The sequence below is a fragment of the Protomyctophum parallelum genome (assembly GCF_964188405.1).
Source record: "Protomyctophum parallelum genome assembly, chromosome: 14".
Taxonomy (NCBI): Eukaryota; Metazoa; Chordata; class Actinopteri; order Myctophiformes; family Myctophidae; genus Protomyctophum; species Protomyctophum parallelum.
The window spans coordinates 23,234,799-23,258,636 of NC_139709.1; the positions used below are offsets into that span (position 1 = coordinate 23,234,799).

The following is a 23,838-nucleotide window of genomic DNA, read 5'->3' on the forward strand; positions in this document are numbered from 1 at the left end:
AACAGTGTACAGTGGAACATGTACCGATTTCAACTTTGTATGTTGTTTGGGGTTTTTTTGCTACTTTTGCAACACAAAAGTAGCAAAAATAGCCAGCGTAGCGCAGCAATTTCTTTGTCATTTTCAAACAATTTAAAGTGAAAGTGGTTGCTTTGTCTGAGGGTTTTATAAATATTGAACCAATGCAAATTATCAACAAGACCTTACATGTGACTAAATTATAACTACATATCCAGGTTCTTTATTCCATTTCCTGAAATGTAATGGTTTAGGACATACAAGGTTTCCAATCTGCAGCAACGATATAGGAGATAGCAGCAATATCTATAGCGTTGTACTTTGGTAGATAGCACCATTATCTATAGATAACAACAGTGTCTGTTGGGATCTAGCCGCTGTATACACATCGGTATCTATTAGGCTCGAACAATCGATATGGCCAGTATCTTTCTGACAGCATTGTTGTACCTTGGGAGACTGCAGCAGGGTTTACAGGTATATTGCCGAAGGGGACTTAGGGAGATATTACCAGCATGTGCTGGAATATATTTTCGCTATTAGAATAGAATGTGCAAGCAAGTGCCTTTTTTATCCTGATTTAAATTCCACTTAGACTCTGTGTTTTTTTAGCCTTGATTCAACTGTTGGGCTTTATACAGTATGTTGATAATTAGAGATGTCCCAATACTTTATCGTATCGGAAAAGTATCGGCCCTTATTTGGTCATATCGGTTCATAGCGGTATCGGCAAATATGCCAGTCTAACCACAGATCCGACACAGGGGTAAGGGGCTGACACTATGGCAGGTAAATAAAATGTTGGGGCATGTGGAGTTTACTGTGGAGTGAGGAGTCTGCTATAAACACAACACATATATCTATATAGCTAGATAGCTATAAACACTATTCCCGGTCGTTGGACTTCAAAATAAGATATTCTTTCTTTTTGTATAATTATAAATATTATTCTCTGGTATCGGTATTCGGTATCGGTATCGGCTAAAACAGAAATTGTGTTATCGGGATCGGAAACGAAAAAAATTATAATGTAACATCTGTGTCTGGGTTGTACAGTACCTTGTCTGATCAGCAGTAGAAGCTTTCCTTTCTCCAGTTCCAGAGTAAGGCTGTGTCCTCTCTGCCCCTCGGCATGGAGCAGTGTCCCAGAGTTCCTCAAAGTCTTAAACTTCAGAGACATCTTGTCTCTGGTGGTGGAGCTCTGAGCAGGACTCAACCTGTAGAGCAGGCTGCTGCTGCCATCAAGGCTGGCCACGTCAGAGCCTGGGACACAACACAAGAACAAAGACGTTGAAAAAGGATATTATTGAAACTATATTTTGACATAATAATGTGCATTTGACCTCCCACATACAGTACATGTATGAAAAGTTGCTCATCGCTGTAAGGTTTGAACATCACTTTACATGCAGATTAATTAATTGGCTCAAATCAGTTAATCTTGGTACAATCGGAGGTCCCGAGACCCGTTCGCTGTACCTTAGACTGAAATTATTCAGCGTGACCCTTTAAGCCTTTTGGCTTCTTGTGGTATTGTTTCCATTTATTATTACACAATGTGCTACTAAACTAAACTAAACTTCTGCTTGAAAAAGGATTGATTCAGAATTATTATCATCATCATTATTATTATTATTATGAATTGATTCAGCATGAAGACTAAAGCCTTCTAAATAAATATACGCATGGCTTGATCACTGGTACACCACCCTCTGAGCTGACTTTTACTTCTCTTAGCGGATTTTACGACCAACGTCCGTCAACGTCATGCCAAGTTCAAGTTCATGAATTCTACACGTAACGTGGCAATCCTCATAAATGTCTTTATACGCTCACGATATGAGCGTAAACGCTGTTATGAATTTGGCCCAATGTGTTTTTCACCTGGTTGAAATCTATACATTTGATTTATTGAAGTAATGCTAGTCTCGTTTCACTCCATTGTTCTACTGCTGTGCCATATATTTTATTTCACATTGTAAACCATGTCTAAAGTGCTGTATATAAATGACATCTCAAAATTGTACAGTTACTGTATGTGAGCTTCTATGCGCTTCTGAACACTCTTCTGAAAAGCAAGACCACTAACAGCCAAAATCAGGTTAGAGTGGAATTAAGAGAATCTGAGCACTAAGATGTGGTTTATAATGGAACAGAGATAAGCCCCGTTTCCCAAAAGCACCTGGCCATTGATATGTGATGTGTCAACGGGCTTCTAGATGGTTTGGGGAAATGCAACTCTGATCCAAACAAGAACATGCGGTTTATAATGGAACTGGAGTGAGCTTAACAGTAAGATTCTGCTGGGAATGTATCCACCACAGATTTACTGTATTTCTACTGTCTACAATAATAAATCAACTCTTAAACAGCAGGTCTCTTTGTTTTGGTTCGATACCTGACACTCTGCATAAACTGTGCAAACTAGGCATTTAAGTATAGGCACAACATGCCTACTACAGTAGTAGATTGTGCTGTGCATATGTAAAACAACATCTTAAAGATTGCGAGCATGAGCTGTAACAGGATGGAAGTGTACTCATTGCTCATCTTAAACAATGGATTATTTTTCTACACAAGAGGAAATGCTTCAAATGTTCATATGATATATTGAGATTTAGCATATGTATGTTTTGTATTACATGCTCTAGTCTAGTGCCTTCATCTAGTCTACAGTCAAACCAATAATGTATATCTGTGAATATATACTGTATTTATGTAGTATGTCAAATATCATGCCTGGAATATCCACTGTCTATTAATCTAGTAATGTGTACCACCATCACCCCCATTAATTAAAAGGAACATCTGCCGATTTAACTTTTCAGGAAAAGCACAAATTCACCTCAGCCAAGAGTTTTTAATGAGCCTGGCTTGCATTGTTTGCCAGCCGCACACACACACACACACACACACACACACACACACACACACACACACACACACACACACACACACACACACACACACACACACACACACACACACACACACACACACACACACACACACACACAATTGAGTGGCACACTCACGTGTAGTTGAGTCAGATAACTCACGAATAGATTTAACCAATCTATTATAGAATGAGAATACAAGAGTGCATATAATATTTTATCTTAGCTTTCGGCTCTGCTACATTTTTCTCCCTGCTCGGCACAATTAAACACCATCATTAAACATTAAGAGCAGGGAGATAGATATACAATAACAACCCCCCATGGGGAACAGAAATAACAGAGCCCACCGGTGGTGCTGGGGTGGCGGAGGGAGCAAACATCACATAACAACCAGGAACCATATGCAGAAGGTAGGCAGGAAGAAGCATGCAGTCTAGGTGAGCTTAAATACCCTGCCCAATTGGTCAGCTGACTGCCACATCACCACAATTACATGTGGGTCTTGCAAACTGAGACCCGTTCCACAAGAAAAAGGCTCGGGCTGTTAACCGCACAAGTTTTGTAGCCGACATTAAAGTTTCGAGTGTCCACATTGCGGTTATGTTAATTATGCATGTGAATCAATGGCTTTGTTGAGTCAGAGAAAATAAACAGACTATTATTAAACCGACGATCATTTATATCTGTCTCATCTACAAGCCCACGGGCTGAAGATCGGCTATTTTCGGAGAAGAGATTTATAGACTATGGTCCTGATTCTTCAAAAACGAAATGCGCCAGAGTGTAACGGTGGCGGAAACAGATATCGTATTTATCCGTCCGATCAAGCTACGTTGAGATGACGTGTTATTCAGAGAGTGGTGTGTACCACAGGTTTGCAGGCGTATCGCAGGTGTATGCCATACTGAATGCAGCGGGTGCAAAGTGATCGGAAAAGCAACCGACAACCTCATCTGCATAGATCCACGCCCCATATCGTACCATAAAAGGCTTCAAGCATGACTCAGCAGACAGCAGTTTGTCTGAGATCCGTCTGTCAAAAAAAGAAAAAAGGCTTTGCAGCCGCAGACTATATAGCGGCTTCACAAATTACAATAAAAATGATTGCTGGAAAGAAATTACAGCCGCGGTCACTGCTATGAATATAGCCCGCACTCTATTAATTTAATAATTCTACACATTAGGGCTTTTATGTTACAGTATGTCGTTTTTGCACCATTGTATATTACCACTGTAGGCTACTAGGCCTATATATGTACAAACTGACATCAATCCATCAGATTTCCAAGCTTACAACGGTGCGTGCTCCGCTGAAGCAATATAATTATAATTTATTTAATTAAGTTCTGGACCAAGGCGGGTGCTCACTCACACCTTTGCAGAGGTAAAACATATCCGATATTTAAAATATCGGATATATGTCAATGCAAAAGAGAGAGAGAGAGAGAGAGAGAGAGAGAGAGAGAGGAGAGAGAGAGGGAGGGGGGCATGGGCCCTCGACACTGGTTTGCGCGATAAAGAACAGTAGCCTATTCATAAGTGAATAATTATAGGCCTACCTCGTAGGCCTGGGATCCTCTTGTCTGAAGAAATTATAATCCAGTGAGTTTATCCAGTGAGTTAAACTATTCTGTGTGTGGCATCCATGCATGTGATCAATATCAATATACATTATTATAAAGTCTGTCCGTCATGTTTGTGAACAAGCGCGAGTGGAGGTGAGCTGGCTTAAAACTATGATATGACTGGCCGACTTTCAAACACGCTGATGCCATTCATTAGGCTAATGTGGTCTTCTATTTTTTTCCAATGTGAATCGGATCGGCAGCACGCTGCTGTCTGCCCCCCCCCCCACACACACACACACACACACGCACACACACACACACCGACAGTCAGAGAACTGACTCACTAACTATACAACACTAACCAGGCCTATGTTCTTATTATAATTGAGTTTGTTTTTTAACATGCAGCGAGTCCGCGAGAGCCGATCTACAAGCTCACAACGCGTTGCACTGCGAGTAGAAAGCTGTCAAGTGAGCAGCCCCAATCGCGCATGATAGAAATATCCTAATGCATGCATTTAGGCATACAAGTGCACTCGGCTTTTATATATATATATATATATATAGGTTATAATTTTTTTATGACCAATATGTTGGGGACACATGCCTACATATTTTATCTGAGATTTGGGAACAATTTATTGATTCAGCATGAAGACTAAAGCCTTCTGAATAAATCTATACGCAAGTGTATGCTTCCGCAAATTTCTCCGCCACCTAAAGAGGTCCCGGAGGATTTAGCGGAATTTCCGACCAACCAAAGTCAGCGTCAAGTTCACGGCCATTTTCATGAATTCCAAATTAATGTGGGAAATCCACGTAAATGCCTTTCCGCTAGCGTCACGTCAATATATAAGCGGAAGCGCGTTGAAGAATCAGGACCATTATGTGAAAATATAAAATAGCTGTGATACTTATGTAAGTGGTTATGGTAAAATAAACCATTAGCACTTCATGAACAAATGCACAAACAATATTAAAGCCTTCCCTTTACAGGTCAAAGGTCAACACCATTCATTCACATACAATATACACATTAATAAATAACAATTAAGCAATTGGCGGTTATGAAAGGCTCGTCATAAACCTGCATCAGTTGTTTTGGAGGTGGAAAGCCTGGTGACGTGAGGTTAGTTTGGAAGGGGCGAGGGGACTTTGGCTTCACCGTTTCAGCAAATAGGCGGCATTCGCTGTACACACAGAGACGACAATTAGCGTCTCTGAAGTTTGCCACTCTGGGAGCCGGTTTTAAAAAGAACGGTTAAGTCCCCTAAAACGCCGTCTCCGTGGGGCAGAAAGGGCAGATCGGCTAAATACTTGTGCGGGTAAAGCAGAATACGTCCTCATCTAGACAGCACCTGAATACACCCACATAGTAATGCAGCATATTAACCCCTCAAGTATAAGTATGCGCCCTTGAGCACAGCATGAACCCGTTCGAGTATATCTGACTGAACTAACTCAGCAAGCTATGTATCATTTACAGTATGTCTCACACACACACACACACACACACACACACACACATACACACACAGAGTCACTTCAAACCTAGCCTCGATACCCAGGCTTTCATTTCGTCTGCGCGAAAGATGAAAGCCTGGAAAAAGCCGTGGGCTGAACCAGTCTAAAAGTGGGAGTCAACCCTTCCGGGTGGGCGTCGCTCTAAATGATGTGACGTAGCGCTGCACTAGGGGGGAGAGGAGGGGCCGGGGGTGACGGACAGATCGATGAGATCCAATCAGGGTGCGCGCATTTCTGAGGCGCGACCCGCCCCTCTAGACCAGAAATGTCTCTGCTTAGGTCAGGCTACTGTGTAGTACTTTCTAGCTCATAACAATACAGACTCCTGATACACCTATTTTAACATTACAGACAAGGCTTTTCTGTGGCACAGTGGTGGAGCAAGAGCAGGCAGCCGCCTCCCATGGCTACGTTTCTGCCTCCCCTAGGAGAACCGTTTATTTAAAATTATATGCCACCTATAGTCGTTACTCAAGGCGGACAGACAGTGACTCAGACAGAATAATACCTATCTATTATCTGTGGGTCCTGCGTCGCAGCATGTCTGTCTGGAGGGGTTTGAGTCTTTTCAAAGACCCCCTCCCCCATTCACAGTGACGACGTATAAACACCACACACACACACACACGACACGTCCCGACGTCACCTCATTCTTCATTTGATTGTTGAGAAAGCAGAGCACAGACACAGCGCCAGAGAAAGAAAAAAGTTTGTCCAGGCCAGGGTAAACTTATAGATGCGAGGACCTGTGCGGTAGGGTAGGCTACCACCAAGGCACTGCTTACATCGGCTGACCGGCAGCAATCACACCAGCCCCACTCACCACCACCACCACCCGCGCATGATTTGTTGCCTGTCGGTCTCTACAGAGACAATCGGGTTTCTATCAGCTATGGAGGAGCTACCAACAACACGGCTAACAAAATTCCTAGCTAATGAAATCAATTCGAAATCAATGGGAAATTACGCGCATAACAAGCAGCTGCGGTATCTTGGCTTCAATATAGCTTTTTTTTTTAACAAGACTCTGTTTTGACGCCTTTTTCCCTTTTTCTCTCATGTAGGCTCCATTATATCTGGTGCAGTACTTGTGGTTCATGAAAGTACAAAATAAAAGTGTATAGCTATACAGCTACAACATAAATATATATTGTATTTCGGACATTCGGTAACTTTTGTCTATCAAATCTGCGCGGCTGGCCGGGTGCCTGCCTATACCTCATATTGGCTATGCCTTACTCATAAAGAATTCCTGGCTCCGCGCCTGCATGTGCAGAGTACAGACCATGTGGATGTGGATAGAGCAGATAACAGGATGTGACAAGGTGGATTTGAACCCATGCTAGCTGAGTCACATGTGTTAAAATGGTTAACATGTGTATAGAATGCAAACTGTAGAATAGTTTATTGCGTTTTTCAATGTAACCAGGCATGGCAAGTGTTTTTCTTCTCAGCCATTAATTAACAAGCCCATTTCAGCTGTGCCTCTGCCATCTCCGATGTGCTGAGGTCTGCTGCGTGCCCTCTGTCCCAGACTCCCAGTGATTGACAGACTGAACTGCTCTGTCACAAGTCAGAATATCATGTTGGATAAATGCATCTAACATTATGTAGGCCTATCAGTATCCACTGTACGTTGCTTGGTTGCCATGGAATCTATAATATTAACATGAAAACAATAGCTGTACAGAGACATAAGATGAGGTAGCGTGAGGTACTAAGGGAAAATGATGCCTCCCGGTTTTAGGGGGTAATGGGAGGCGGGGCTTTTCAGAGTACATTACATTACATTACATGTATGTATTCCCATTCCCTAACTATTGCATAATATGTGTTCAATATTGTGAACTAGCTGTGTACTTTATGTGTTCACTCTCATAAACTAGTGTTGCCTGTATTCACCATTGTTAACTAGTACTGCCTGCATTCACTATTGTGTGAACCACAGTATGTGTTCACTATTGTAAACTAGTACTGGATGTATTAGCTATTGTAAACTCTGTACCTTAAACTTGCTGAAGCATGACAAAACAGTGGCGCAGTCATTAGCGAAATTGCAGAGTGACACAAGTCTGACAACAAGGACATATGTCTACTTTAATTCAATAGTCCTCATTTTGTTTTGTTACAGTGTATTGTTTCAAATATTTTTCATCCATGTTGTGGCAATGCACTTCATCTGAGAAAATAATATTAAAAGCCCCCAGGAAACAAACACACAGAAACAGGAACACCAATATGCACACATAGAACCACAAAAACACATACACAAATGCACACAGAAACACGCACGCACGCATACACGCACGCGCACACATGGCCGCTTTAAGGGTAGTGCGAACGGTGCTGTCGCACAGGGCCTCACGCCTTGCGAGGCCTCGCGGGGGCAGCGTCCCCCCTCCCTTTTTAATAGGCTTAGCCTATAAATGTTAACAATCACTTTCCATCTCAGACCTAATATCTACAGTTTCGCTTACATGTTGATATATTTCACATTTAGTAGTAGGCCTACTCGCTGTCTGCGTCCTAAAATCTAGTTTTGCTTGATCATATTTCACATTAGTCTCACTGACATTGCGTGTCTGTGTCATCTATCAAGCACATTAGGCATACGTGGTGGTCCAGTGGATGGTGTGCGACTGTGCGTATAGGGCGGTGTGGTGGTGGGAAAGTTGAAAGACACAAAGTCGAGTCGTAGAGAAAAAAAAGAAGAGATCAAAGCCTCGCTGAGAGTTTAATTTGATAAATTCATTGCAAAAATCATCGATCCAACCGCGCACCATGCCGCAGGGCCCTGTGTTAAAACTAGACGGGATTATCAAGACATTATTGCAATTTGCTGCAAGGAAAGCTGCTGCTTGTGAAGTTGTGAGTAACATCCGAGAGGAGTGCATTATATTTTATATATCAATTCTCTCTCTCTCTCTCTCTCTCTCTGTCTCTCTGTCTCTCTCACTCGCGCGCGCCACGCGCCTGTCATAATGTTTAGCACAGTGGTCAGCAGCAGCTACACACAGCAGCAGCTACAACCAATTCCCGCCTGGATGTGTGAATCACTTACCTTGTGCTTGCTGCTCGTTTTCAGAAGAATTAATCCAAGGTTTGGCATATTATGGTTTAGAGTAGGCATAAACTTTAGCTGGTCAGTCAGTGTGTGCAGAGTGAGAAGCAGAACTGCTCTGCAGCCTCTGCTGATTAAATTGATATGACATGTGCGCATCTGACTGGCAAGATAATTAGTTATTTGGCAACACCTGTGTGAAATACCAATAGTATAATTTATAAAAGGCTTTCATATACGTACGTAGCCTACTCTTAGGCTACATTTCGGGGTGTTCATTTCAATTAGTTATATTTAAGGCCAAAATAAACATGAATTAATTAATTATGTTAACACAGGGCCTCGTATTTTTCCTAGACTCCTCTGCGCGCACACACACACACACACACACACACACACACACACACACACACACACACACACACACACACACACGATGGTTTCAAAAGATGACATCACCATTTTAACAAAACTGAATTTAAACCATCCAAAGACAAAGATGAAAGCCCTCAGTACACACGCGTACACGCACGCACGCACGCACTCACGCACAGTATATTTAATATATCTTGCTCCACAATAAAGCTGAGCCGTGTCTTGGAGCTGAAAGAGAATCAAAGCTTTTCCAGTCCAATGAGGTGAACACTGCAGTGCAGAGTGGACTTACTGTAAGGACAGCCGTACGTCTCCAGTCTGAGTCCAATGCGCCCGTTGGTGTTCCAGGCCAGTGGAACCAGTCGGAGGTAACGAGCTAGTACTGGTCGCTGGAGCTTGTACTGGACCACACTGTCTGCATTACTGTTACCCGGAAAAGACTGGACATGGACAGAGATAGAAACCATGCTGCGATTAGAAACAAAAACACTGATTATGCTATTGTTAAAACGAATACTGGACTACTCGCCCCGGTGCTTGCCCGTTTTTCCTCCCGGAATTTTCCCCAGTGAGGGGGATAACTTTGTAATATGCTATTAGCTGTTTGTATTCTTTTTTGGAAAAATATAAAAAGATACTCCTGTGGAAAGGCTATATTATTTGACTTATATTGAACCTATAAACAATTTAGTATTATTTAGTATATGTAAGGTTTTGCCCCCTCAAATGGTACCTCGTCAGATAATCCCCACATATCCTACAACAACTTCTGTGAACAGACTTCACTGTAGTAGCTTTTCATAAATTATATTTGTACTTAGGCTGTTTTGCTGTCATGCAAGTTTATAGTTAGAGAAATTCAAAGTCCAGCCGTCTGCTGTCCAGCCTCTCCCACCCCTCACTGGGGAACATTCTGGGAGGAAAACAGAAACGGGGCGAGTAGTCTTGTTACCGTTAAAACGCTGCACTGAAGCAGAAAGATCTTTGATTTATGCCTTGAACATATTTCTATGCAAGGTGAAGTATGTGAATTACATTCTGCTGAATAGGGGAATAAATGTTGTTTTCTTTGACCAATTAAACACTATACACTTGTAGTTGGCCTCCAGGGGTCTAGGCCAGAGGATACCAGCGGAGTGGAGTGGGAGCGGAGCGTGAATTAAGCGTGGAACTGTTTGTAAAATGGACCGGTTGGGGATGCACACCACATGTTTGAGCATGCTTGGTCACACGGACAGACACAGACACGTGCTGCATGTGTCTCTGTTGTTTTTTGCCTATTAATTCCAAATAGGCAATATTACACTTGAGGGTGCAATATTCCAGTTACCATCAACATGTTCCTCCATCCAGTTGAATGTGAAGATAACATCGCCATTACATGCACAAATAAGACACAAACAAGTTACATAATGTACATACATACACAAGACACACAGAGAGATGTTGCTTGTTTAATTATACAGCTGTGGAGAATAACATTAATTAACCTCATTGATACTAAAGCCCCAGGCCTTTAATGCATGCAGGATTGCAGGAAGAGCAGACTGATGCTAACTTATTTGTGTCCGTTTCTCTCGCTCTGCTGTTCCTTTCTCCCCTCTCTCTTTTCCAATCGCTCTCTCCCAGCCTCTCTTTCTCCCCTTTTTGTCTCTCCTTCTCTATACACTACAGTATAACTGCTTGCGAGCTATCCTAATTGCAGTGTTGCTTTGAAGTTGACATGAAGGTTAACTGCTGTTCCAAGATCAGAGATGAAGCTTAACAATTAATTAACTGATTCATTCCACTCTGTTTATGTGACACTCCAGCAGAATCTTTTATGCAAGAGAGAACCCCGCTAGACATATGGTTGAGTGTGTGTCAGTGATGTATGTGTATGTGTGTTATGTATGTGTTATGTGTGTGTGTGTGTGTGTGTGTGTGTGTGTGTGTGTGTGTGTGTGTGTGTGTGTGTGTGTGTGTGTGTGTGTGTGTGTGTGTGTGTGTGTGTGTGTGTGTGTGTGTGTGTGTGTGTGTGTGTGTGTGTGAATGCTTACAGTATGCCTATGCATTTGTACTTGGCAGTGTGTAAAGATTAGTATAGGTAACATCATATATTTGGCTGAATGTTTGTACAGTGCTTGTGAATTTATTCCTGTTTTAATTTCCTCTGAAAGCTCTGCTGTCTGTTTGTAATGCAGAGTCAAAGTACGATCCTTAGCACTGCATAGTTCTGAGCAGAGGTGTCCTCAGCACTGAGAGAGGAACGTTAAGCTCTGACAAATGACTGGTTCCTAAGAAGAGGCTCTGCTTGTTAACTGGCGGAAGTCTTAAACAAAAATACCTGTCCTTCCAAACACTGATTCTGATGAGAGAGAGAAACAGCCAGAGAGAGATAGTGGAGAGATAAATACAAAACAAATACACTGGGTAGGGCAAAATAAAATGAAGAGCAAGAGAATGGGAGAGAGATGGAGACAGGAAGATGGAAGGATGGAAACAGTAACTCTCAGAAGAAAAGGGAGAAAGAAGAGCAGAGGGGAATAGAAAGGAGCAGATAAGTGAAGTGAATAGAACAGAAGAGGATAGAATGGAAGAGAGAGAGAAGATATTTCAGAGTTACAGACATCGTGGATACCCAGCCAAAACAAAGTGCCACATGCTGTGTCTTTGTCCCAGAGTCCACACAGGGGGTTTCTGGTCCAGACTGTAGAGTCAGCTGTATCATAGACTGCAGTAGCCTATAAACACTCTCAGCCAGTGAGCCCATGCTCGAGTCTCGACTACCACTACGTACTTCTCTCTCTATTCCATCAAGTGTTTGGCAGCTGTTCCGTACAGTCAGCACAGCTTCTTCTCATCACACCATTCATTATTAATAAACAATGAAAGGTTTGTGATGAGGTTCTTTACCACTGCAGCATGGACTCATTGCCCAGAAAACATTCAGGTACAGTATGTGCTCAAAGATGTGCCACTCAATGCACATCGTCAATGCTAGTCCACTACGCTAAGGCACAATGCTAAAGCCATCATTTGGGTCTGACAAAGGCTGAACAAACGGAACGTACAAAGTGTTAAACAGAATATTGAAAGTACTACTGTTTAAGTTCAATAATATTATCCCCCGTGAAATTAGATAAATCCATTTACAATGGATGCCTTGTTATTCAGAGTATGATAAGAATCTGGAAACAAATCAAAACATATTTTAGGAACAACTCGCTATCTTTTCTGCTCCCTATAGTTGATAACCCCTCATTTCTACCATCCCAACTGGATGATACGTTTGCACAGTGGAAGGGTTTGGGTATACGCACAATTGGAGACTTATATATGGGTGGAACTTTTGCTTCATTTGCCCAACTGCAGGAAAAATAAAGACTCCCTAGGAGTAACTTTTTTAGGTTTCTACAGGTTAGGAACTACATCCGTAACTTTTCTCCCACTTTTGAGAGAGCTACACCTTCTTCCTTCTTCCTTCTTAATAATACAGTACCAGACGTGAGGGTGTCACATCTTTATGAATCATTTCAAGTGGCAAACCTACCTACTACATCAGCTATTAAGCTGGCATGGGAAAATGAGCTGGGGACTTCAATTTCAGACGAGCTCTGGGAAAACAGCCTTGAAGAAATTAATGCGTGCTCTATCAATTCCAGACATTGCCTTATCCAGTTTCGAGTCATACATAGACTCCATCATTCCAAATTAAAATTACATAACATATACCCAGATATTTCTTCGCATTGTGACAAATGTAATACAATAGATGCAAATCTTCTTCATAGCTTCGCCCTTTGCCCTCGGATACAAATATATTGGATTAAGATATTTGAGACGCTCTCTGATATTTTGAGTATTCATATTGACCCCGATCCTGTACTAATAATTCTGGGTTTGTCAGACTCCATGCCTATGTTGACAAGAGCACAGAAACAACTCTTCTCTTATGGTCTGATTACAGCGAAAAAACTAATTCTGACACACTGGAAGAAGGAGGAGGCTCCTGCATTTAAGCACTGGTTAAATGAAATGACTAGTACACTTCATCTTGAGAGAATAAGGTATTTCCTGAGAAACAGGGAGAGCCAGTTTGATAAGGTTTGGCTGCCCCTTGTCCATTACCTGAGTAGAAACGATTAATAGACAGGATACCATTGATATGGTTGACTGTACGCCATTTTCTTTTCAGATGTTTTCCATGAGCTTTCTATCATCTTATTATAGTATGCAGTGTCACTGAGCAGTATGGGTGGGAGGGTTAAGGGATTTCTTTCTCTTTTTTTCTCTTCTGTTTATTTTTTCTTTCATTTTGTTTCATAAAAAAAAGTATTTCATATCATAATGTTTGTAATAATTTATAATCTGTTCAATAAAAACATATTTGACAAAAAATATATATATTTCAAAGTACCAACTGTAGATGGAAAATGCACCAAATGCACTACTGTCTGGGGTGAGAGCAGCTGGCCACCCACGGCCGTTGCTGTCCTGGTTGTATGTTGTGTAATTTTCTGTCTATCTATCTATTACTGCTAGTTTAAAACTTTAGTAATCCCCAAGTGTACACAGCAGTTTTTTTTGTCAGTTGCAACTTGCAAGTGGTGTTGATTGAGTGTGTTTCTACTCAATGTCCAGCAAGAGCCACAGAGCTCAGGTGATCCAGTGGCCAAGCTGCAGCCAGCAACAAAGCACACAGACACAGTAGTTGCCCTATCTTCAGACAAAAAGAAATACTTGTACTCCAAGCACTTGTAAGACCATGATATGAGGAGGGCACTGAAACGAGTGGACACAAGGACAGCAGCCTGCCCCAGTGCCAACACCACATTGACGGGCGAGTCATCAAGACCTGCACAGATCTCCTGGCTCCAGTGTTGTTCATCACCATATATATTTGTTATTTGCCTCTACCCGGCTCAGGCCGTGGTCCCCATATGCCCAAGAATGTCTCCCCAGCCTCTGTGAACTGTCCCTTGAACTGTTTTTAACTAAATACTCTAAATACCCGCTCACCAACAGAGAACATACTGTACTGTACTGTGTTTTGGGAAATTATCTAGCACAGCCTTCTTGCATACATTGTATTTTTTATTTCATTTTACCTAGTGCAGAACTGTTCACCACATATTGACTGCTATTTGCACTATACTGTATGCAGTATATAATTGGTTATTATAATTTATAACTTATTCATCATTTTCCTGCATGATTATAGACTCACGCATGACTCACGCATGAGACAAACGCAAATGACGCTCTTCACATGCACACACTTCACACCACACCTCCCATTTCTCACACTGTCAACTTATCCCAAGGGGAAAACTGTGTCAACTCACGCAACTGAACGAGACGTTCACTTCTGCCTGGTTTTGAGCAACACAGTGAATTTAATTCTGAAGAAGGCTATCCTAACGTTAATTAGTAAAGACGAGAAACAGAAATGATAGGTCTGTCTCGCTCCCTAAGGGATGCTGTACACATTTAAGCCAAAGGTAAAGCAGTGAAATTCCATTGATCATTTATATCCCCAGACACACAAAATAGGTTTTAATATGAATTCATATTCTATATCCTCCTACACTTCCAAAAGGTTAGCTGTATGTGTCCCCTGGAATTTCCTCTGGCCTGTCAAATATTGGTTTTTACTTTTGCTGCATAAATGTCTTACTGTATTTGCTGCTCCATGGTGACATTAAGTAGCCAAAAAGCAATCACTCATACTGTACATCAATACACAACAGAACACACAATAAATATATCGGGCCATGCACTGCTCTAGACTAGAGGTACCAGTGATTGTGAAAAACTGATTGCAACAATTTTTTGCCTGCCTGCTTTTATCTGGGTCAAACAATCAGTAAAGACATTTGCATGATTAAAGACAATACTATAGTATTGTTTCCGATATTTATTTGGAATTATCGGTATGTTGCACTATCTTGGACATTACTTTTAGCACAGTCTAGCAGATTCTGCCGCATCAACATTTGACTCCTCATACACATGAGCATTTGTGCCTTTCGTAGACATGCGCAGAGCAACTTCAGTCAGGGAACCTCAGGTCAGTCGCGCCGGCCGTTAATTGGGCCACCGCAGCATCAGGCTCTCATCCACATGATTCACTCAGCCAATCACACACTCACTCCATCTCATACCGGCTACTTTAACCGGAGGTTTTGCATTCCTCCTCCTGCTTGCTCACCCACCTCCACCCCAGCTACCACCTGTCGTTTTGGATCTACTGTTTAGGTACGGATTCCCAAGCACATCAGTCCCTATGGTCGGGACTGATGTGCTTGACCTGAGTACCTAAAAAAGCCATAATAAAAAACCATAATAAAAATATTGTATTGCTTATCTTATATTCAATAAATATATATATTACATCCTTCTTGAGTTGTCTGACTGAACTGTGAGTATGTGACAAATAATTAAACTAAGTCTTTGAATCCTGAATCAAAAGGAAAAACTGTCTGACAAGTGACAAATCCAAGAAAACAGCCAAGAACATGAATTAGGAACTTGAGAGGTGTTGTATTATGTATGCTTTACAAGCCTGAATAATAATCTTGATAATACTGTATGCTGGTGCTGGATGTGTGGAAGGTGGGTGTTGGAAGAGTTGTCATGTTGTATTCCTCTTTCTAACAGTTTGCTTCTCTATACAGTAAACCCTGTCATGTCTGTCTGAGAGTGTTTCTCCACACTCACTGAAGCTGTCTGATCATTAGTGCCGGTACCTACTTCAACAAGACTAGGAGACAAGACAAGCGCTGCTAGCATTCCCTAAAGTTGTTTGTACATTCACTTTGAGAGGAGGTAGAGGAAACGCCATGAGGTCACTAAAATCGGAGATTATGAGATAATGATTATTATGAGATATCTTTTACGCAAAGCTGAGACTTTGGCCTGAGGTTGGTGCTGCTAAAGGCAACATAAGGTCAGTCAAATGATTGGCGTTCATCTACCCTGCACAGCAAGTGACAATTTTGAGGAAAGGAGGAAAGGTCATGGCCATGATGGCACAAAAAAAGTGTCAGTGACATAATCACATTAACATAATTCTACCATAATAACATATTGTGTTGTCATTTCACTAATTGCCTTTATTTTCATTCTCTTTTTAAGTTATATTTTTTTCTTTAACAATTTATCAAATCTATCTACAATTGCACAGAAACTATGCTATAATATAATTCTATAATATAATTCTATAATAACCTTATGTAATTACTAATTAGTATGTATAGCACCTTGGCTCAGAGTTAAAAACAGCCTTGTGAGTTCAGATTCACCTCTTGACTTTCACTTGTAACATTACAATAAATCCATATTTATGAATATGGATGCATATACAGTAGCCTAAATAAATAAATATCAGACAAAGGATACAAGTATAGAAACAATGTAGGCTATGTATGTATGAAAGGGCATAAATATGCACATGTATGAATATTTACACAGCAAACTCCTGTGTGTTAATTTAAATCTGCGTGTAAAAATGTACACTTTCTGTACAGGTCCCTTACAGAAGTTAAATTGACAATGTTTTTTTGCACTGTGCTATTTCACTCCACAATCTTGTTCCCTTCAGTAATGGTACACTAGCTGGTTCTATATGTACACTCTCAGAGTTAAATTCACACAGGATTTTACAGTGAACTGTTCTTTACAGTCGGTACTGTTTTAGCTACTGTTTTTAGCCCAGTGACCTCACCCCTATGCCGTCCTCCGGACGGTACTGTTTCCAGTTGTGCCCCGTATCACTGAACATCAGCAGGTAGGACATCAGCCAATCAGAGCTGCCATAGCGGCCTTGTGTGGCGACAGCGGTGATTTGGGTTCGTTCTCCCAGGTCCACCTGCAGCCACTGGTACCGGTCCGAAGTCAGTGGCGACCAGCCTCCGGCCCCTGGACATAGACAGACAGAGACAGAGACAGAGACAGACAGACAGGTGCATCAATAGCCAGAGAAAGAGCAAGAAGGAGGTAGAGAGGAATGGAGAGGTGTAAAACAAAACAGAAAGGAGAAAGAGTACTAGTGTTTGCTATATTCTCAATTCCTTCTGCATGGAGGGGAAGGCTAAGGATAAGGTGAAGCAGTTTTGCATGCAGGAAGGTCAGAAAAAGGATACGACAGAGCAGTCCCAGCCAGGCAGAATTCAGTAGTGTCAGTGATTTCAATATAATTTCATGAGAGTGTGTTTGGGTGTGTGGATGTTTACGACCAACCCTGTAGGTGCACAGTAGTGAATTGCATTTCTCCACCTTCGATTCTCCACTAAAAATACATTGAATTGTTCTAGAACCAGAATGAGCCATATTGATTCTCTTTCATGCACGCGTGCACACACACACACACACACACACACACACACACACACACACACACACACACACACACACACACACACACACACACACACACACACACACACCTCAACATCTATGTCCACGCTATGGCAGGGCACAGCATACAGCTGTGTGCGTATATGTAATAGAACCAGGGGTGTAGTTTATGAGAGGGGACACAGGGGATATGTCCCCTGCACTTTTTCAGATGGCAGCATTGGACTCCTTCACTTTTTAGAGTCTGGCAGCAAAGGGTAGATAATTTAAAAAAAGGGGAAACTGCATTCACTACAGTAGGAGCGTGCAGAAACAGCACCTGCTGAAGCTCCCAGCCGCTCTCATTCAAAGTAAACTCATGCAAACAGCCAGCCAGCTAGCCACTCAGCACTAGGGATGGGTCCGATTAATCGATTAATCGATTATCGTTGATAGGACCCGAAATCGATTATGAAAATTAATAATCGATACGTTTTTTTCTTTTTTTCTGTTTTTTTTTAAATGAAAATCTGTGGGAAAGGCAATATTGTCATCTAAACAGGACAGGGCTATAGAGCACCGAAGTCTGACGTCACTTTCAGTAGAGGGCGTCAGTCCCCAGGTTTATGTATTTGTTTAGTTGCATTGAAATCCCATTGAGGCGATTTGAGATCGCCTCATATAACAACTGTGTTTGAAAAATAAACATGTCACCCCGGCCGCTTCACTCATATGGATATGAAGAATCAACTGACTGAGAGAAAACGCTAATGTTACTGCTGCTGAATTAGTTAGATTTTCGCTAGAAGCAGACTGTATCATAAATTATATGAGTGACTGACTGTTGCAAATGATACAGAGACACCTCCCTGACAATAACGCCGAGACAGCTTGTTTATTTTTGGACCACAACGCTTATAGTAGACGATATTAAGATCACCCCATGTTATTCTCCATAGAGAAATTACTTCCGCGAACCAGGGGAATCGTCGGGATGAGCGAGTTACGTCAGGACTTCGGTGCTCTATAGGCCTACCAAAGTGTGCCTGGGATGTGTCTGTGTAGCTGCATGACTGAGAGGAGTGTGAGTGGAGATTGATTCCAATCAAGATACAGGTTTGGAGGATTTAGCAGGTGTTGGGAATTTACCTAATCAGGCCTAGGCTGGGGTTGCTATGGTGATCAATTGGACCACCAATGGTCCTCATTTAAAAGATGGAGTTAGTAACCAAATGGACCCTTATTAACTTTCAAGAGTTACAATTATTGTTAATCAACTACATCAGGGGTTCCCAAACTTTTTTGACTTAGGTACCCCTTGGGGGGAGGATTTCTTTTATTTGTAGGGTTCATAAAAAACCCTACAAACCCCCCCCATCGATTAATCGTTAATATTGAATTATACAAATCGATTTTCATTTTGGACACATTTACACATCCCTACTCAGCACATATGTTAGAAAATCACCAAATGAACAGTTTTTAGTGTGTTTGAGTGTGACTGTGAATAATGTCTCAGACACAATCTATTAACATACATGTAGCTAATGTTAGAAATATTCAGAGGTGCTGAATGAGTATAGAGTAGCCTAGAGATGCTGTCTGGGATTCTGGGAATCAGAAGTACCCCGTTTCACCTCTCTGTCTTGAATTGAGTACGAGTAAGATTTTAGTTTTGCCTCAGCCTGGACTCTTTTGAGCCCCTTACTACTTCTTACTTACCTGTGACTGTGACTTGAGACAACAGAGGCCACCTATTTTTTTATTTTAATTGTTTTAATTATATTTTTATGGCGTTTTTTACTATATTTGATGGGGTGAAAGGAAAGGGGGAGAGAGATGGGGGGAATACATGTGGCAAAGGCTGACAGGCTCGGGACTCGAACCCGCGGCACGCCGTCAGGCTGCATTACCGGCCTAGGTGCCTGCGCCGAGGCCACCTATTTTTGATCATCAGCAGGAACTTTGGGATTAAAGCTGGTCATCCAATTGGAAAGAGAATCAACAAAATGATTTGGGTTGGAACCATGATTTGGTATCATATTCACGTTCCTCGTCATTCAACATTTGTTGAACTTGATAGTGTGAGAGCATCAAAAATGGCATTATACGAGGAAGCATTTGCTTTAACCGAATGAACATTTGTGGCATCTTCCATCAGGTCTTTGATTAAATTCATGCGATTGACCCACTTTACTTTTCAGAGTTTTGCGCATTTCTTTCATTTCCTTTGTCAGACTGCTTTGTTTCCTGAATCCTCTCCTGAGTCAAGTGAGGCAGACTATATAGACTTTTAGTGGGCAATTCCTCAACCGTTTATCAAAGACCTCAGTATTCAATGTTCATTTCAGTTCAGTTCAGTTCATAAAGCTATTATGAAGGTTCATTCATGTTCCACTTTCCATTTTTGCATCAGAGCATGTCATAAAAATTTAATTAGTTCATTAATGCCAACACAAAATCCCTTAGTTCACATGTCCATAGCAGCAAAGACCATTGTTGAGTTGCACCAGTAAGAAATGTTCCCTTCTTACATACCACTCTCCTTAGCTTTTTGCTTCCAATCCAGAAATCTATCAAACAATCAATGAATCCATCTCGTCAGTTTAGTCCTGTACTCCAAAAAGGCTGCTTTTTACCATTGTAGTGTCCTTGTAGTTGTAATGGTTGACTCAAGCCCAGCACACACCGGGTGCGCAGCGACGCGGCACAGGCGTTGCCGCGTGGCAACGCCTGGAAAATAGAACGGTGGCGTATCGGAGCGTCAGGCGAGGCGTGAACGCGTGTCGGACGCCACCGGTGTGGGATAGGTTCATTGAAAATAACGGAGGCGGCTGTTTTGACGCACGCCGTTCGCAGACGGTGTGTGTAGGGCTTACTGGCTTTGTGCAGCAAACATGACAAAAAAAGGGAAATGAGGAATGTCCAAATCAAAAGTTAAACTCAAAAAGGGTTTATTCCATCCAGGCTTGAATAAATAGACTTTAGCATAGTATATTAGTATATAGTATATTTAGAATGTAGCTGCAACAAAAAACAGACATAAAAAGCTGTGAACCTCCAATCAACTACACCTGGCCCTCTCTTGGCCAGGTTCTTTTCCATGTTTGTAGAGGAGGGTGACAAAGTGCATGGACAAGGGCATTAGACATGGCACCTACACGTGGCCTATTGTAGATCGGCTCCTACAATCGCTAAAACTATAAGATTTGTTTTGCATAGGCCTACATATTACCGTTTTTACACAATTAATTTGGCAAATTTCCCCAAACCAATGACAATGCTCTATTAAAACAGCCACCATTGAAACAATCTAAACCGACTATAGCATTTAAAAAAACACTCATCATATACAGTAGACTCATCTATTGATCATTATATAGCATTCAAAATATCAAATTGACAGGAGCCAGAGCTATAGCTTCTACAGTATGTTGCATTCACACAATTATTTTTGTTCTGCAGTACATCAACCTTCCTCTTTTCATTGTCTCGTTGAAGTATGTATACAGTCCCAAAAAGGAAACCCTTTAAAGTATTTAGTGTTAGAATCCTGCCATGTACAATACACAATACAGTATGGAGAGTATCAATGCTACATATTTTGTGTTCCATTCATTGATAAATAGTTCACTGAGCAGCACTTTATAAGATTACATCCTCACACTCAAAGAATTTGTGTATTCTTAAAACATCAAAAGGCCACCACTCTATACTTCACCCTCTTCAAAAAGTAATTAGCATTTCAAAGTCTTATATTGCAAATAACAAAAACAAAAACAAAAACAAAGCTAAAGACCAATGGGATTCAGGGGACCAAGTGAAGAGCTTCCATAATTAGCAGGATACTCATACAACATCATAAACAACAGACTACCTATAAGTAACAAGTACTAGACTTGGTTTATGTCACTTCTCAAAGTGCAGGTGATTTACATGATAATATACAATCAAAATCACACCTTTGTGAAGTGAGGGGTGCTCTTATCAGCATCCAAATGATTATATCATAACATTTACGGACGATACAGTAATCCTTAATGTATTGAAAAAAATCCTCCAACATCGACTTATATAAACAAGAGATAGCAGGGTCTGTCAGGTGGTGTGAGGAGCAAAACCTTATTTTAAACAAAGGAGATCGTCTTTGATCCAAGGTCTGTGGGGGATAAAATCTAGTACATTATATCAGGAGGTTGGTATAATTTCCCATCTATGATACTACAGTACTGATTCAGCGTTTCATTGTGATAAGACTTGCATCCAAACCTTTAAAGTGTTGGACTGTAATGTATTGATCGGTCAGTACTCAGTAGGTCACATACACTCCCATATGAGATTGCATTAGTCAGGAACAGTGTTGTAATGTATTGATTATTGTGTGTGTGTGTGTGTGTGTGTGTGTGTGTGTGTGTGTGTGTGTGTGTGTGTGTGTGTGTGTGTGTGTGTGTGTGTGTGTGTGTGTGTGTGTGTGTGTGTGTGTGCGTGGAGCAGAGGCTCCAATGAGAAGACGGTACAGTGTTGCCAGGTTTGCGAATTGTAAGCGAGTAGTGTGTAAGTAGCGTGGTGAAAGGCCTTGTTTCTGGGCCTGTTTTGTTGTTTCTGGGCCTGTTTTCATAGACCAGTGGGGCAACAGTGGAGTTGCCAGGTCCGCGAGTTTTAAGCGAGTCATAGTGTGTGTAAGTAGCGTGTTGAATGGCATCTTTTTGTGGGCTCGTTTTCATAGACCTGGCGAATTTTGCTCACACATTCTCCGGACACCTTTTCATTTGTAGTATAGGATACTATACAGTGTACACAAAGAGAGAGAGAGAGAGAGAGAGAGAGAGAGAGAGAGAGAGAGAGAGAGAGAGAGAGAGAAAGATGCATTTCCACTTTTATAATGAAGCTTACAGCAATAGTTCTAAGCCTGAAGTCCATAAGGTGCTAACTTATCCGACAAAAAACGCAAAACCAAATGTAGTGCCGAGGTGTGTTTTGGTGTGTGGTGTTGTGTCTGTGTGGTGTGGTGGTGTCCTGTCCATGTTTCTGTGTTGTGCGAGCAGCGAATATCCGGCAGACATGACCCTGGCAGCGCAAGCGGGTCATGTCTGAACTTTTCTTATTGGAAAGCAATGCATGAGCAGTTGAGCACAGAGAAAGAAAGATGAGGGGGTAGTGGCAGGGGGATACTGTAGGAAGGAAGCAGGGACAGATAAACACAGAGGCCAAGAGAGTAAAGAAGGCCACCTCAGACCTAAAGCTCATCTCGCACACAGGAGCAGCTGTAAAGAAAAGATTTACAGTGTCCACCATGTCAGGAATAATTGAAACAGAGATGAATTGATGTTTGATCGTCAAGAGAATAGCTTCTTTCATGGCTGAGGCTCTAAATCAAGGAGACCTCCCTGTTTTCCCCCTGTCTGCTCGCCTGTCTTTGCACCAAACCTGGTTCACTGACTGGAAGCTTAATAATAAAGTGAGGGCCACTGGGTTAACAGCTTTGTCAGCCAGTCAGATGACAGCATTGTTTAATTGACTGACTTGACGGAAATGTCATTCATATTTAATTAAATGGGTACACAGTGTGCTAAACACAGCTCCCTGCCACTTTAATCAACCTGTTATCTGGATGATGTTGCTGGATAGTACCATCTGTATTTGTCTTTATAAGAATATTTTTGACAGTTGCTTTATTAGATAGGAGAGTGTAGAGAAACAGTAAACTGGAACAGTAACAACATTACTGTAGTGTTGGACCATCAGAGCTACAACATGCTTCCTCCACTCAGCTGATGGCCAAAGACTATGTTTTAACACCGTCTGTCCATCCGTCCGTCCGTCGTGCGTGCGTGCGTGCGTGCAATAAGACCTGTGAACACTCTGGAACTATAGGAATGACCTGTGACCTGTTAAGACTAGGATTGTATTTCTTATCCGATGAAGCTGAAAATTGGGGGCCAGTGTGAACAAACCCTCAAGACCCTCTACTGTAGCTAATCACCGTTTCTGATCTCCAGACCCAAAGGTGAAGAACCAGTTTATCAACCACATAGCAAATAAAACGTACCACACGTCTGTCCAGTCTGACCAG

At 41.7% G+C, this 23,838-nt stretch overlaps 1 protein-coding gene across 1 annotated transcript in view; it reads right to left on the reverse strand.

Annotated features, from left to right (window-relative positions):
* The window catches only part of cntnap3 (contactin associated protein family member 3), a gene marked incomplete at its 5' end in the record, with an annotated part of 150,119 nt that overhangs the window by 94,413 nt on the left and 31,868 nt on the right, over positions 1–23,838 (reverse strand). The window contains 3 exons of the mRNA XM_083782957.1: positions 1,078–1,281; positions 9,739–9,886; positions 17,155–17,348. Coding sequence (XP_083639083.1) covers positions 1,078–1,281; positions 9,739–9,886; positions 17,155–17,348 — 546 coding nt within the window. The remainder of the gene's footprint in view (positions 1–1,077; positions 1,282–9,738; positions 9,887–17,154; positions 17,349–23,838) is intronic.